General features: G+C 28.2%; 1 protein-coding gene across 1 annotated transcript in view; it reads left to right on the top strand.

The window, feature by feature from the left end:
- LOC132945824 (acetylcholine receptor subunit beta-like 1) overlaps positions 1-18,955 on the top strand; it is an 81,411-nt gene that overhangs the window by 47,991 nt on the left and 14,465 nt on the right. The window contains exons 3-5 of the mRNA XM_061015607.1: positions 779-823; positions 5,644-5,753; positions 6,052-6,142. Coding sequence (XP_060871590.1) covers positions 779-823; positions 5,644-5,753; positions 6,052-6,142 — 246 coding nt within the window. The remainder of the gene's footprint in view (positions 1-778; positions 824-5,643; positions 5,754-6,051; positions 6,143-18,955) is intronic.

Raw genomic sequence — 18,955 nt, forward strand, 5'->3', positions numbered from 1 at the left:
CATTGGCGTGATAAATATGTATATAATTTAAATTTTAAAGTATTATCGAACAATTGAATTTAAAGTAATGGTAGTTTACCCAACTAGAGTATCTCACGCTTACTGACATTTCTTCAAACATGTTCGATGAATCTCTGTCATCTTTTCTTTTACTCCTCAGAGAAATAATAATAATTAACACACAGTTTAACAATCTAAATTTACCTTTTGATATTACTATCTATAATCTATAAATGATTTACAATTTTACATCATTATGTTTACCTTTAAACACTATTTATAAGTATGAAAATAACAATAATAAATTACATCCATTCCTCAGCTATAATTGATATGCATTTATATACCAAATACAGTAGTACGTGTATCTATTGTAAAAATAAATTAGATTTCCGTACTGCATAAAAACACAATATGATTGAATATTAATTATTTTCGATATAAAAATAAATATATTTAACAATTTAATAATTTAAACAAAACAATTATCATTTGTACAGAATTCAATATCTTATTTCATGAGTTTCTTTTTGTTTTGGTAGCATGAATGTATTATATTATGAATTCTTTATAAGTTCATTTAAAACATACAAATACACTAAAGGACATAAGGACATTATTTATGTAATTATGTGTTAAATTTATAGTCGATTAAAGCTAAATAAATTTACTAATACTAATCATCAAACTAAAATAACAAACTATTAATTAGTTAGTTATAACTTATAGCCAACTATTAAAATATCTAATTAAATAATATGTGTCTTAATTGTTTCAGAATGAAAAGAGTCAAATAATGAAATCAAACGTTTGGTTGAGACTTGTAAGTAACCTACTTAATATATACATATATTTATTTTCAGTTAGTATACTAGAAAACTAAAAAATAAACAGTTTCTTTTTGACATATTACACTTCCGACCGCCCATCGTATAAACGACTAATGCCGCTTAAAATGGAGGAAATCTACTCGGCGATTTTTCTCTTTAATATTTGCTTGACTGCAGACGGTTCGTTTATTATTTTCTTCAATTAATCAACGTAATTGGCGTCGTTCTATTTCAATATCCGTTATAAATATTTAATTTTTTTAAATTATTTTTCACTGCAGATCATTTTGAAAACGTTTACGCAGTTTTAATTTATAAATTGGTCGAGTATCCATTTCGAAGGGTTTTCTTTTCACAAAACACCACTTTTCGTTTAAGTGAGTAAAACAAATTAAATGTGATAGTGATGATAATTATATAAGCACATTTTGTCTCACATCATTTTTTCTACCTGCTAAATGATTTATCTCATTTTAATAACCTTATATGAGATTTATAGGATTGCCAAGACGAATACGAGAGTTAATTAATTACCTATTACTTTCTATTTTCTATTTTTTTTTTACTTGTTACTTAAAAACAATTTCAACGCCTTTAATACCAATTCATACCAATTAGACAATTACCTAATCTGTTTTGAATACATAAATGTATATAGATTAAATGTATTAATTGAATCATTAAGCTTATAATATAATTATTGCTTGAGCATATTTTAAATTGGTTTTAATTTATGAGTAATATTCAACTATAGATATACAAAATAAGACAATTCTAGTTAATTTTATATTTATTACTTATTAGTTTTTGTACAAAGTGTTCACTACCACAGTACCACAGTACTGATTTTCTAAACGATTCTCCTTTAAACAACGAAAAAAATACTGTAAAATAATATAATTTAATTACCTATGATGATTATGTATTTTAAATTTTTATAAATTATTCATAATTCAAGAGCAGAAATATGTAAAATCTTAGATGTAACCCGCTGAAGGTATAACATAGTTAGATGTAACTAAAATTTGTTTGATACTATGTAAACGAAACCAAAAAAAATAGCATTTATTTTAATAAGTGAAATACTGTGGACCTATAGTATCATAAAAGTTAAATACAATTTTAGAGTCTATAAGGTGTGCTATTTTATAATTCATACCCGTTATAATTGTATACTAAAGTCCACAATTAACAATATACCTAATTTTATATATAGGGTACTTACGTATAATTGGCAATTGCATATACTTAAGTTTACTAACGTAAGCATAAACTCTCCTCAAGAGCTTTCTGAGTTTCTGACCAACAATATGTCATGATTTGGTACTTAATAATATAAAATAGGTACGTTTTGAAAAAATAATCTGTATTTAAAAATAAAATACAAATACCTATAACCTAATACTTTTTTTTAATTTTTATAAAAATATAATATATATTTTAACAATAATAACTAACAAAAATTGTTTTCTTCTATACATGGTTAGGTAATAGTTCCTATTTTTGTGGCTCATATGTATTTTAATTTTAGCCAAAATAAGACAATAAATAACATTCAAGTTCTTACCTTTCAATAGTCTCCTTGTCAAGACTTCAAAAGAGATAGAATGCGGGTTGATGTTTTTAGTTATGACTACTATGATTGATGATAAACGGAATACCGTTTTGTATTGTCACTACAACCATCATAAATATTTAGATTTTAGACAATAGAATGAACATTTGTCATTAGCGTAAGCCAATAGAATTAACTTAAAAAGTAAAGGAAGCACTCTGATTGGCTGCTTTTGTTATACCAAGACCATAGAATGTCACACCCATTGTATGTTTATTTTGTTATAATTTAAAGAATTAAAATAATAATATTATTAGGAACCAAAAAAATTCATTAGAAGCTTTTGCCTCGCATTCCAAGATGTTCCAAATCAATTTCTAAAACAAAAACTGAGTAATACATTAATTTAATTAGGATAACGAGTTAATTTCATATTGTTTTAAGATGTTATAGTTATAATCGTCGTTCCTCTAAATAAAAATCACCAAAGAAGTCGAAATTGCCTATAATGTAATTTTAATTCTGACGTAATTGGAACTAAAATAATGGGTAACCTATATTTATTTAAAATAATTCATTTTATTAAATAAAACTATGACAAGAACTTGTTTTTGTAATATTTTTTCTAAATTACATTATGTAAACTAATACAAGCCTCAATATATCAAAATTGATAAATAAAATCTATATTTTTTTGTGGTTTGTATTAATGCCTAAATGTACGATATGATTTATGCATTATATAGGCTCTTAAAATGTAAACTTTCAAACTAAGAAGAAAAGTGTTCAAAATGTCTTCTCATTATTCCTGATACAAATTAGGTCAATCACGTGACAAAAAATATATTTAAGGCCTTTGGGCATCACCTTATATTACTAATATAATATACTAAACGTACATGAAACGGCGATGTTAGTATGTCATGTATGATGTGTCAATTTAACTCAACTAATCAACTCAACTAATTAAAGAAAATATAGATTTTGTGTTCATGCCATAGCATGACCGTGCGGGTACACTATATGTTATAAACATTGCTTAAACATTATTTGTTTAAAAACAAATAAATTAACGTTCGAAAGAAAAATATTTAACACATGAGATGAATGATGAGAGATAAATTTATTCTAAAAATGGTTCTAAGTTAAATTTAAGTGTACCTACTATATTTTTTTATTGAAAAAAAAATTGTAAATTAAAAAAAAATGACTAGTTAAACGCTGATTCTGTGTTAATTTTCGAAAATAAGCATTTATCATTAGGAAATAGTTAATATATAGTCTATATATTACAACTAGAACAATATTTTTTGTACATAATGAACAAATCGGGATATCACAACAATTTTGAAATCCCATTTTACGTAGTTAACTCTCGTGAGAATACAAGGTTATAGAGTATGCACCACTGAACACCCAAACAACAATCACGTGAAATTGAGTAATTCCCAGAAGATTACCTACAAGCAACAAACGTTCAAATAAATTACAGACTAAGAGACAAAACCATTTTAGCTTCATACTGTCTGATAAGGTAAAAATTAATAGCGCATCATGCATAACATTTTTCCAACTCTTCGATCGATTTTTTTCAGCACTGGTTAAAACTACAGTCAATAAATCATACATTGGTATAATAGGCTCATATGAATGGATGGGTACTCTTGAAATTTACCAATGTCAAAAATATAAATAAATGCCGATTATATCAATTTAATTTTATCGGTGTGATTTAAATCATACTATTTTATAATTAAGTGAACTAATCAATTTTTTTTTGTAAACATCTACCTAATGAAATCAAAATATTCAAAAAATATATATTTCCGTTTTTTACATTTTTTCTTAAGATGATTTTTTACACAAGGTCTTTATAATATCTTAAATTTATCCAATCCCAACAAAAGTATTTTTAGGTGATTAATTTATTTAATCTTAAAACTGAAGATTCAAAGTTTTATACATATGTACTATAATAAATAATAAGAGTCAATATTTATAATTATATAAGTCATATAGGTAGTACACAGTTTTATACACAAAATACATAATTATATAAATATAATTAGGATTCACCTACCTATTAAAATAATTATAATATGACTATATATTATACATATTGTGTAGTCACATAAAAATGTTAATATTTTAACGGTTTGACCAAGTAGTAAATAAATAATAATATAAATTATTTAATTACAAAAATATAAAGCTAATAAAAATGTTAATTTATTATATTATTTAAGATTTTTTTAAAACTAAAAATTGAAAATCTATAGTGATATACCTTTATCAAGCCCATAAAGGTGTACAGAAAATAAGTTTCCTCAAAAACGTTACTACGAACTATATCACACTTGTATATCAAACTCTCTAGGGTACTGAATATTTATTTGCTAGTAGAACTAACTTTTGACCCGATCAAATAAGTTTCAAACCTATAATTTTCTAAATCTGTTTTCCACAGAATTTAAAATTAAATTTGAATTTTGAGAGTTGAAAACTAAAATGATTACGTATGATACGTTGCTCGATCAGTTTCGCAATTCTTGCCGACATAACTTCGACATTTCTATAGCTGCAGTATAAACAATTATTGTTGACATTGAATCAAACACTTTGAAGCGTAAACTATAAATTATATTTTCAATACTTTCATACAAAAAAATTATACATCATTGTATGACCAACGTCTTTATTGTTTATCTCAAAATCTTAAATAAAGATTAATTTTTTTTTTTTTTTTATTTGAGTTAAGGCTTCGATTACTAGGTCATTAGCCTGTGGTACTGTAGGGGAGGGTACTGTAGAATTGTTTACACGTGTGTGTTTGTTTTGGCAGAATTTGTTTTTTTGAGCACACGTAGGTATCTGCCATGCCCGGGTGGGGGATGGCGGCACTTGTTCTCCGGACACCATGACTTGCCCGAAGAAAAATGCCACCCACGACCGAGGTATCGAACTCGGGTCGGCCACTCCGTCCCCCAAAGATTAATTGTTAATACAATTTGCACATGTATACCTATCACATAATATTTATAATAATTATATGATTATTTGTACCTAATTTTAATTTAAAAAAATCAATATTCATAGTTTAAATGCATATTATAATATTATGATTTTATAACTATTAGAATATTTTATGTTCATGAAACATTTTTGTTCATTAATTTATATTTTTCAATTTGCTTGACATGGTGGTTAACTATTACTTTAGGCATTATTTAATAGTTGTCTATGTTTCTTTTGTTATAGGTATGGAGGGACTATCAATTACAATGGGACGAAGCAGACTACGGTGGTATACAGGTGCTCAGGTTACCACCGGACAAAGTGTGGAAGCCGGATATAGTGTTGTTCAACAAGTGAGTAAAAGTTATTTCGACGTACGCGGTACGCAGCGGGTATGAACAGATTACAATGGCAATTAAACGGATTAATTTGTATCTAAAAGTTTCAAAACAAATGGCGTGTACTAGCCCAAAAGAACCGACAAGTTTTGTGTTTAGACTACTAGTAACTCCAAAATAAAACCAATTATGGTTATAATCTAGGAAACTAGAAAAATAAACGAATAAACAACAATAATTTCTTAAATTTCCCGAATGGGATGAGAAGATATATTTTCAAAGATTATAACTGCACTGTAATATTTGTTCATAGTGCTGATGGAAATTATGAAGTTCGTTACAAATCGAACGTGCTCATTCGACCAAATGGAGAACTTCTATGGATACCACCGGCAATTTACCAGGTATGTGTAGGTAATAGGCATTGATAATATTTCACTGAACACAAACATTTAAAGCTCAGCTTTTCAAGGCAATAGATATTAAATCAAATCAAATGAATACCACGTAAATATTAATTGTTAAGTTAACGCACTTATAAATCTGTATTTCTGAGGAAATCTACATTAAACAATTGAATTAAACATTTAAAATCATTTTTATTTAGTTTTTGTATTATAGCTATAATATAGAAAACATTTGTAGTCAGTAATGCCTAATTATTATTACAATAATTTAAATGTAATTATATAAAAGAGGAGTAAAGAAATTTTACTGGTAGAAAGTAAAAGATAGTCGAAAGTAAATATTTGTTTTACTATCTACTTTATGCATTATGATAAGTCATTTTGTAAAAATCTGATTGCTTGTGAGTACGGAGAACATTAATTAATATGCATTTTAATATTAGAAAAAAGGATACTAATGTAGAAAGTTATATAATAGGTACGTGTGGATGAAATATTGGTTGAAACTAAATAGGTACGTATCCAATGCGGGTGTCAATATGATTACCAATATCACATATCAACCAAATACGACCCCCAAACATTTAATATTTTAATATTTTATCTGCATTTGTAAAAACAAAATCCTGGCTACATGTGTTGCATTATACTTATAATAGTAAGTACATAAATAAATATAATATTAAAACTATTATTTATGATAACTTTACTATACATCAGAAAATCATTGATAAATATTAGGTTAGAATAGTTAAATATTTTTTGTTAATTATGTTATCAATTATTTTTAAATTTATAACAATATTATTGGACATTTTTTTTTTAATAGGACCAATAATAATACAAATTTTAAACAAACCTAGGATGATTAAAATACAGAATACTCCCTTTTATTTACTCCCAAATTATAATTAAGAACGTACATAATGTAAATTATACTTTAAATTAATTTTGAAATGTATGAAATGCTCTCTTATTCATTAATGAACACTTCCCAACCCTTTAATGAACACTTAATGTCATGAGTATTACGTAAATGTGTTAGAACAAAACACATAAACAAACATAAAAGGTTTATAATGGCTGTTTGTTAATACATACTCGGCTAACACAAACGATTTCAATACGCTTCCGTTTTATGTTATTTGATATTTTTTTTATTATTATTGTATCAAATGAGTTTTTTAATAATTCTAAAATGTATATGAAGTATTAGGCACATACATTTTATATACATAATATTTAGAAAAAATATATTTTTATAATTTATAACAAATCTTAACACTACGTATTTCTGAATTTATAGATTTAATACATTTTAATATTATAAGAAGAATAATAAATTATATTATTATAGATATTAATATTATTTTGATAGAAAGCCATTAATAAATTAGTAAAAATAATATGTATAAAAACCTAAATTAGTTAATTTCTGGTATTAAAATGTCCTGCAGACATAGGTATTAAATATTTAAATATATTAATAGTTTTAAGACACTTGTACAATAAGTACATTATGGGTACTTAATTACAAATAAATAATAATAATTTGTATAGAACAACATTACTAGGATAATAATTAGTAAGCATGAATTAGACAAAGATTTAATTTCTAGTAGGTATATGTTAATAATATAAAGTTATTTTATTTTATTATAAATAAAAAAATCCCACTTACAAATAACCATAATAATATAATATATACGATTCGTACTATAAATCTTAAAATTTAAATATTATAATAATTCGTAAATAATTCACTCTTTCTTCAATTATATTGGCATAACGTCTGGTTGTTAGCGTATATTAATTAAGTGTAAAATTCAACTGAATAGTTGAAAATGTAATTAAATCCTTAAATCGTCTAGGTCACACAAATAGCAATATGCAAGCGCTTTGACAGCGTAATGAAATTTTAAATAGGAATTGATAAAACAAAACTTCTGGATTTTGTAGATATAACATGAGTCAAAGGAAAAATCATACCAAACTAAGTCTGATTTCATTATATTTAATAACGAGATGTTAAAATAAACATGGAAAACTTTTTCAATAACATGACATAATTTAATACCATACTCATAAAATTAGTATTTTTCGTTATTAATTTTGTATAGATGTTATTCCTTTACTTTATAAATATAATAATTCAATATTTTATCTATGTTTTCCAATTTCCAATATATAATAATATATAATATATATTTATTAAATTTAAATGAAAACTGCATATTAGGTATACATAGTGTGTATAATAATATGTTAAACTGTCATGTTTGTTACTAATTATGTAGTATATTATGTTAATTCATTTTAGACAAACATAAATATTATAGAAAATATAATACTTACTTTCTATAAATTAGTCTATTATACATTTATACACCTATGTAATTTCCTAAGTTTACGACTAAAATTATTTCCAACACATGCTTGAAAGTTCAATTAATCAAACCATCTGATACCACAAGGGAGCAGCTAGTACATTCGATACGAAATACCTACCGAATAGGAAACGTTCTGTGCGCATGAATCAAACGAGATATTTCCTCCGGATATGATTATCGACACCTCCGTCTCTTATATTATTATACGCCATCTAAGATAGGAGAATACCGGAAGTGGAATCAGATTTCTCCTTTGCCACCCCTTAAAACCTTCAACAGGAAATCGAATTTTAACCCACTTATTAGCATCTTTCGATCGAGATTACCATCCGAATGGATATCATCCCTTCAAATTGAATAAGTATCCAATTTATTGAATCTATAGAGTGCCTACTGCCTACACATAATACCGCAATCGATGTTTATCGAAGATAAATTGGTATTTGTATCATCACTTTTTTCAAATATTATTTTATCTTACATAATATTAATTGTATAAAATTTTTATTTAAATATATTTAAATTAATATTATATCGTTCATCGGCATCTGAACCATAATAGCTTAATCATTTTAGGTATTCATGTATATTTTTAATGTCACAAATAAAAACAATGCATATGACTAAATTACAAATCAAATTTTTATTTATACTTTTAAATACTCATTACTCATACAAGTTGACAAAAGTTATCAAATTATAGATAATATTATTATTTCAGTATATTTATTTTAGTTTTCAGTACCTATAACTATAGTAGGAATTGAAAATAAACATGGGTATATTACATACCTATCTTTTTGTTTTTCAATCATGTCCATACTTCATTGCATAAATTATTCTACTGTAATTATGCAGGAAGGCAATATTATGTTAAAAAATATTATGACATAAAATATCAAGATATAATATTGTAAAATAAAATGTTTCTTTAAATCTTCATAAAATATGTAAGTAGGTACATAATAACAAACAAATAAAAATCAATAAAATCGTATGTAATGTAAAATTACAAAAAAAAAATTATCTACTTTGAGATGATCTAGTTATTCCCCCCCCCCAAAAAAAAAAAAAAAAATATAGATATTTATATTTATATTTATACATTATTTATCTATCTATCCTAAAGTAATGTGAGACGCATCTGATCAGTTATTACATATTAATTACTGTCAAAAGTTGGTGATAATACTGATGTTCATAGTAATTTAACTTGGAGTGGTGAAATAAGCTGAACAAGCTTAGGTCTCTTTAGAAGTTATAAAATACAAAAATAATAATAATGCGGATTGTAAATGATAAAAAATAAAAATTAACATTAAAAAACGTAAATGGTTTTACCTATTAATAATGTGGAGATAAATTGATGTATCACATTTAAGTTAACCAATAATTTAATACTAATTAAAGATGATTAATACATTTTTTTAACAATGTAATTAACGTTCTAGTTTTTATTTTGTTACAAAATCGTTTAAGTCAATAACCACAATATTATTATCCAGCGTATTTTCCCACGTGACGAATTGTATATTTGTATCTACATAAAACACAGTATGTGACATTTAATAATTTTTTACATATTTTATCCGGACTCTGGAGAATTTAACAATTTTCAAACCTAATGGATCCGAGTATAATTCCACGTTGTGTACTATTAAAATGTAATAAAGAATATTGTGCTAAATCTTATAATGAACGTCCAGTGCCCATTTCTAGATTAGTTACATCGTACAAAATATTACCATAAAAGCTATTAAGATAAGTGTTTTAAATGCAATTAACTTGATGACCAGAATGTGTGTAAAATAAATTCTGTAATGCTGATTTTTTTTCAAGTTAAGGATAAATATTGAACTTCTGAAGAATTTATTGAATGTATTAAACGGAGAGTGTCTTAACAAATTATAATTCAGAAGATTTTTTCTTTACTTTTATGGCGATCCTAAGACCTACAAACCTGTAATGAAGCCCATATAAAAGATTTTTAAGTGGCTGTCTCATTCTTAGAAGAACTACACAGATTTTCAGATGCTGTTTCTTAATGATGCTGGGTTATTGGAATTATTAACAAAAGCTATGTATAAAAGTACCAATGTGCTGAACATCAATATCAACTCTACTTGACATGGTCTTGTGTGAACTAGACCTTAGACCTTATCATTATTAATAACACGCGAGGTATCATCGTTTTATTCGTTACTCGATTTCGGTCCAACGTAAACCTAAATTTTGAAACCACGACTAGGGATAGGTATTCTGCCATTAGGTACTATTTAGCTTGTCGCCGTCATTTATCTTAATTAAAAAATATATACAACTTCGAAGTTAGAAATCACCCTAACCAGTAAGCACATTAACAACTAAGCTCACAATAACCCTCCATCATAAAATATCGTACTAACCTTTTCTATTTTAGTCCTGAAATGGAACACTCAACCACCTTGATTTCCCATATTATAAGTCATTCGTTAGTTATCCAAGTACAGATCATTTTCTAGATATCTAAAAATCAGTACCCGGTTAGGTTAAAGTCAACACTTTCTTTCCGGATCATTAATGCTTTCGTTCTGTTTTTCGTGGCAATAAGGATATCCTCCACCATAATATGGTGAAAGTAATGCCTGCCCGAGTCAGGGTCAGCGGTGGTTCTCCGAAGCAACTCATGATCGAAAAGGTCATGAGCAGAGTTCGGATTTTATAGCATTTGATACATATTATAGGACAGAGATAAAAATAGCGGAGTGGGCTTTAAATTTGTTTTATACACCAAGGACTTTAAATATAAAATTTTATTTTGCTAATTTTTGCATATTTGAAGAATTTTAGAATTTCAATGCTATTTTTAAAGTGTTGGTGCTATGTTTTGCTAATATTCTTAATTCAACGCTTTATTTTATATTTTTCATAAATCTCGTTTATATTGAATGACAAATAGTATTAATTTATAAAAATGCTCACATTTTCGCTTCATAAATAATATGATATTATTTAACATGTCATAATCTATTTCTAAACAGCCCAGCGATGTCGAATATTTTATATATTTATTCATTTATACCTTCTTATCTGTCATTGTTCTTCATAATTGTAGATTCTATAATATACTGTCGATTGTCGTACGTATTTCAGCATCAGTCGGTGTTCTTCGTATCGTTTGATTTCGTTTCATATTCGTTCATTACTCGATTGTGCATTACTTGTTTTTCTGTTTTGATATTAAACGTAAAACGCCGAAAACATCGAACTATTCGAGACTAAGATATTTTGTGTCTCAGTATGGCGATGAGGTTTTTTCGATTGACGCTAGTATTCTGTTTTGCAAATTGTGCGAATGTAAGGTTAATAGTGACAAAAAGTTTAACGTTACTCAACATTTAAAATCCATTAAACGAGAGCAAAATAAAATTGAAAAGAAACAACAGTTACTTACATATATTCCACAAAAATGTACTTTTAATATTGATCTATGCAAGACTCTTATTTCTGCAAATATACCATTAAACAAGTTATCCAATGTAAGTTTCGACAATTTTTAGAAAAGTATACTAAAAATCATATTCCAGATGAATCAACACTGAGAAAATTGTACGTTGATGATATTTACAATGAAACTATCGAAAAAATTAGAACTCAAGTAGGTAATAACCGCATCTGCAGGGTGTGTATCGATGAAACAACGGAAGTTCAAGGACGCTTTATTGCTAATGTTACCATCGGAGATATAACATACTCTGGAGATTGAACATTCTGGATCCATATTTTTACTCCACTCGGAACAATTAGAAAAACCAAATTTTTCTACCATTAGTAAAGTTTTCGACAAATCTATAAACAAATTATGGCCAAATGGAATTCAGCACGACAATGTACTATTATTTTTATCAGACGCGGCACCATATATGAAAAAAGCTGGAAAATCATTAAAAGTGTTCTAATTAAAAATGATTCATGTCACATGTGCAGCACATGGCTTACATAGAACTGCCGAACAGGTTCGTGACCACTTTAGCACTGTTGACAAAGTAATCGCAATTTGTAAAAAAGTATTTAAGAAAGCACCTACTCGAGTCGAAATATTTAAAATAGAGGCTCGAGGTATATGTTTACCACCAGATCCCATAGTTACAAGATGGGGATCATGAATTAACGCTGCCATTTATTATTGTGAAAATTTGAACACTGTTCGTCGTGTTATTGAAAAGCTCGATGAAGATGATGCAATGAGTATAAAAAAAAACTAAAAAATACTTAGTTAAACCAGGCCTTGAAAGCAACCTAGCGTATATAAGATCAAACTTCACAATTCTCGTAGAAGGAATAAATAAACTACAAACAAAAGGCCTTTCTTTAATAACAGTATTAAAAATAATTGAGGATATCGAAGAATCGTTCAAATCATTACGGGGTGAAGCAGGTACAGTTGTAAAAAATAAATTTAAAACTGTATTTGAAAATAATAATGGCTTGTCAACATTAAAACGCATTTCCAAAATATTGTCGGGTGAAGAGGAAAATAGCAAATTAGACGGAGACCTTGAAGAATTGACTAGTGACGATATAGTATTTTTTAAGTATTCACCTATTACATAGGTTGATGACTTAATGTTGAACGTTCCTTTTCGACCTACAAGTCATTGTTGACTGATAACCGCCAGAACTTCAAATTTGAAAATTTGGCAAAACACAGTGTAACTCAGGTAAAATAAATAAAATATTATTCTTATTTACTCTGAAAATTTTGAATAGTTGCGTACAAACGATGTCATCATTCAAGGTATCAAGTTAATCAGTAGATACAAATTTTTTTAAGCTGTTAACGGAGATTTTAGTTTTTTTTATAAATATGAAAAATTGAATAAAATTTTGATTTGTATTTATTTTTTGCTATTTTTGATGTTTTTAGGGCATATTTATAGAGCATATTTATATATTTATATTTATTTTTTTTGGTCATATTATATCGCATATTTTAGGATTTTTGGTGCTATAAAATCCGAACCCTGGTCATGAGGATCGCATGAGTACCAACCATAACCTTACCAATAATATGACTACACTATTCACATATTATGTTATTATTTATTCGTCGTTTTAAAAACAGCAAAAAAGGCTGCTACGGGGTGTCAATCGGTCGTGTCGTAAATCGTAAAAACGTCCGCTGACAAACGAGAAACAATAACGTGGCAGCCGTGGTAAAAGAAATTATGGTCAGGGCTGCATAGTGGTGGTGGTGGTGTGGGGAAATTAATGTGGTGCCAGTGATTGGTGGGCTGGGGGATAGCGGTCAGAAACACGTCGTAATCAAAAGGGCGGCGGAAGAGTGTCATTAATAATACGCGCACGCAGCTGTCGGAAAGCGTCGGCAATTTTTCGGTGAATTTCTCCAAAACGTCTGTGGGTTTTCACAATTTAATAATAACTATACGAAACAGCAGCCACCGTTGGCGGAGTTAAACGGCTGCCGAGATAAATGCCGCCCGGAGACAAATGCTCGCGCGGGGCCGCCGACACTGTATATCGTGGGCGGGCGGGCAGGTGGTCGGATGGACGGGAGCGGCGCGCGCACGCATCGTCCCACGCCTTTCGCCCATCGCGGTATACACTCCGCAGTCCGAGCGCGCGCCGCCTCGCCGTGGATTCTACTATATACCAGAGGTGGTATTATATATAAAAACGATTTTCCAGCCTTTCAACTGCCGTCCATCCGTCCCATCGCTGTCTGTTTGACCTTTGATCAATAACACACTATACCTACCGCTCTTACACGTCATATATACACACACACACACACACAATGTGTGTGTGGTACATTTTATACTTACACTAACACACTTGTTCACACGCCACCGGTACGTATTCGGTCAGTTGCAGGTGCGGTCACAATGAAAATGAACGAGAAAGACTATAGAGGGAGAGAATGAGAAGCAAATACACTGCACATAACACTGTTCTCGTCAACCTCACTGGCCGATTTCCCCCACATACACAATTATTTAAGACGCTTTTTGAATCACAATTCACAAGTATCGTCTTTATATGAAAATAAAACTAATACCAAGAAGCATTTGACACACACACACACACACTAAAAAAATATATGAAAATTGTATAGTTGTAGTTACTTCACAATAATAATACAATAATGTTAGTTATTTTATTCCACCTTTGTCCGATAGTAATGTTCATACACCGTTTTACACTTCTCACTTGTTTATGTATTTATACAAATGCAAACCGTCTGCACAAAAAACCTCTACAAAATAGTAGGTATACAAAAAATGAAAAGAAAACGTGTCTATTATAAGTTATAATAAACATGAGTTAGTGGGAAAAAATTACTATAGGTGAGGGTATAATAATTAAAATTAATGAATAGTTCACAATAAATATATCTTTTGCACAACGCACTCACCTTCCTCGTCACCATTGCCCGTAAGTCATAACTTATAAGTTTGATTAGGTACCTAATGAAAAGAGTAAGTATTCAAAATTACAACTATGTTATTTAAAATTATATATTGTACACGTTATTCGTGCAGATATTTTATGAACTTGAGAATTTTGATAGAAATACAAATAGTAAATACGTATTACTCAGGTATTTAGATCAATTTGTATTGCTATAAATCATTTAACTGATAGTTGATGACAGACGTGAATCTAGAAATTATAAATAAGGGGCGCCTTATCAATAATACTGAATGCATACGCCTTAATATTATGTATAGGTATTTAAATCTCCATTGCACAAAAAAAATATCTATATAACATTCAACAGAATTTTTTTTTACTTCCTACCAATACCCTACCATAAAATTGAAACCTGCCTTTATTAAAATTATCTTATACTATTGTATTTTAACGGTAACATTACTTGTCTTATAGAATTCTTTAATTATAAAATATAATCATTTTTACAATGATTTTAAAAATCATACATAAAAATAAAGCTTTATTATCAAGAACAATATCATATTAGAATTTATCAAAATCTCATATCAACAATTAATAAACGAATACACACATTATTGATTACTAATTGTTTACTTGAATTTGTACTGCTATATTATTTGCAATGCAAAACAAAAAATGTTTACATAATATATTGTACCTAATTGTAATTTGAAATATCATAGCTGTCATTATTATATAGAATAAATATTGAACATAACTTACGAAAATTTAACACATGTCTCACATAACTTCGTAAAATGCAATGACACAATATGGTAATCATAATACAAAACTAACCCTTTCTTAACAGGTATGTGTCTATCGTCAAATTATATAGGTACACAGTAGATACACACGTGCTCCGCTCGTTAACGTAATTATTGTAAGTTGTAACAGTAATGCGATTGATCGGACAAAATTAAATTGTATACATGATATCATAATTGTATACAAACATATATAATATCGGATCATGTCTTGTATAGGTAGTAATACTAATAAAAACCAAATTTATCGTCATATTCATAACGCTTGTCGTATCCGAAACTGGAAGATAAAAAATCAAAATTTTTGTTTTTTTAAATCGACATCCGTGTCTCTCCAAGGCTGAATTTTGCTACCTGATGTAATCAGGCTTCCTCTGGTGACAGATCCACCATGGCACTTACTCAAGGCTAGTTCACGGTCAACTCGATCCCTCCACCAACAGAAAACGATAACCCACCTCTAATATTTTTTGAAAATACTATCAACCTCAATGTGCTAAAGAATGATCTTATCCCAATTTCAAAACCAGATCTGTTCAAGTTCCCAACATAAAAATATTTCCTAAAAATTATAATACCGAACTGCAGCTTTCACAACATTTTTTTGAAGTAGGTATATCTTATGGAGTCTGATATGTTATTTTACACATTCAAACCTCGACACGTCCGTCCAATTAAAGTGGTAATTCGTCACCTGCATCCCATCGAATATATTTAAACGGCATCGAGAATTGGGTTTCTCCGTTCGAAACGTTTGAAGCATCCTTAATAGTAGGTATCAACACTAATTTCTAGTCACTATTTTCTGTGATTTTTTCTAAAAACGAGTCTAACCTAAACATATTTAAGCTGACAAAATTGCTTAACATTAAAGTCTCCGACGAAAAACCCAGAAAAGTTCGCCAACAGCCACAATGTAAGCGGTGCCAATCGTACAACCACACTCAAATATATTATTGCTACCCAGTACCAGTACGCTGTGTTAAATGCGGCCTAGTTAACTTCACCCACGATTTAGTCGCTTTAGTTACCGGCCCAATGCGCTCTATGTTCTGGCACGCACCCCATCTCATAAAAAGTTACAACAATCATTATATTTGTTCAAATAGTGCAAACCAAAAAAATAAAATGTTTCCTAAGGTTCCGACAACCAAGATTCTAAATGCTCATACCCAGCTAAGAATAAAAACTTACGTAGTAGTGGTGACAAACGACAATTCACTGTCAGAAATCGTCTATACTTTTAAACTTGAATTCAATCATCAGTCCACTTATTTCCTTTCTCTCCTCTGTTCTAAATAGATTTATCGCTAAAGATACCATTTCTCCCTAATCTATTTATGTTTTTATATTTCCTCACCTATAATTATCTCCAATCAGCTCTATAATTCCCTCACTAGTTCAATCGTTGTTTATAATATTTTATATTAATTACTACTCCCTATTCATTATACACCTAACTATAATTAATTTTGTATTAGTATTAGCCTACTAATATTAGGATGCTGTCACATTTTGAACATTTTACTTTTTTTTTAAACTATTTTTTTAGCTCCTTAAGACTAGTCAGACAATAAAAACGTTCAGTCAATAGAAAAAGGTATACGAAATGTTTAGATGACTATAGTCTATTTCAATAAAAATCAAAAAACGATTGTAATTACCAATATATTATTGATTTATTCAAATTAATCTTTTATAGTAATTAAACCAATAATTTAATAATAATCATCACTTAATTAATTAAGTGCTAATTAAATTATATGAAAAATAATGAAAATTAATAGACAAAAACATTGTATTGTCAAAACCTGAAATAGGTAACAAAAATAATCTGCATGTATACATTTAAACATTCATAATATTAAAATTTCTAATTAGATTAAAATATTAACCTGATTCAGGAATCTTATAAGTTTGAGGTCTAGTATCATAATTTCATAAGGATTTTAGAATAGGTGCCTCTGTACATCATAAACTATAATATTGTGTAATTGTGTAACATAGGTACCTTACTGAGTAAGGCTTACTCGATCATAAGTCTTATAAATCGCTTATATTTGAACAAAATATCGTTATACTATTATATAAATAAAATCAATTTTATTATAACTGTAAATATATATTATATAATATATGACACACTGACTCAGTACAATATTAGGTCACGAAAACATTAAATCAAAATATCATGTGAATAAATATTAATATTCATTATTTACCATGTAAAATATTGCTATAGAATTCGACGAAGCTGCAGAATAACAAGATGTAATCGTGTTTTATATTTACTGACTGTACTAATACTATATTATCGCGTTTAAAAATGTTTTCTATACAACACTATACGATTTATTTCGATTGAATTAATAAACACACAAGTAAATGGAAGACATGTATGAATATTTTTTTACTTGAGAACCTAAGAAAAGAATATTTCAAACATAATACACAAATAATCGCATTTATTCGTTCACTAATACGCAGGGCCTTGCACCTGAATTGACCCGTAACACCCTTAAAAACACTTGAAAAATCAAACACCCGAAACCCATACAACCCAAATGATTCTATTTTCAAAACACCCGGATTAACCAAAACCCGAATAAAACATTCTGGTTACCCCGAAGCTCGAAATTTTTTTTATTTTACAACCTTCATGCGATATAATATATTTTTGTATATTTAATGTTATGTGGTTGGTTCGATTGTGTAGTTAATTATTTGTTTAATAATAACAATATTTGGACATTTTGCTAAACATTTAAAAATTTAAAATAACTATAAAAAATTATGTTTTTTCTGAACTACTAAACACTTGTATTAACCAATCTGAAAAAAAACGGTTATTAACACCCAAACGTATGTTTAAATTTTTTATTCGAGTGTTTGAACACCCGAATACATGCGGCACCAAAAATTCGAACCTGAATAAATCATTTGGGTGCAAAGCCAAGTTTGTTAACAAATATAATAAGAGTAAAATATATTACTACAGATATTGTATTTGACCTTTATTAGAAACAAGTATTATCAATTTTTATTTTGCTCGCGTTGGTGAAACTATTATTATATTATAATGTACATAAGAATAATTTATAAAAGAAATACAAATCATATTTATTATGTGTCCCTCACTCCCTTACTATACCTAGGTATATAGGTAGTGTTAATACTATTATATTAATTATCTTAAA

The sequence above is a fragment of the Metopolophium dirhodum genome, chromosome 5, assembly GCF_019925205.1.
Source record: "Metopolophium dirhodum isolate CAU chromosome 5, ASM1992520v1, whole genome shotgun sequence".
Classification (NCBI taxonomy): domain Eukaryota; kingdom Metazoa; phylum Arthropoda; class Insecta; order Hemiptera; family Aphididae; genus Metopolophium; species Metopolophium dirhodum.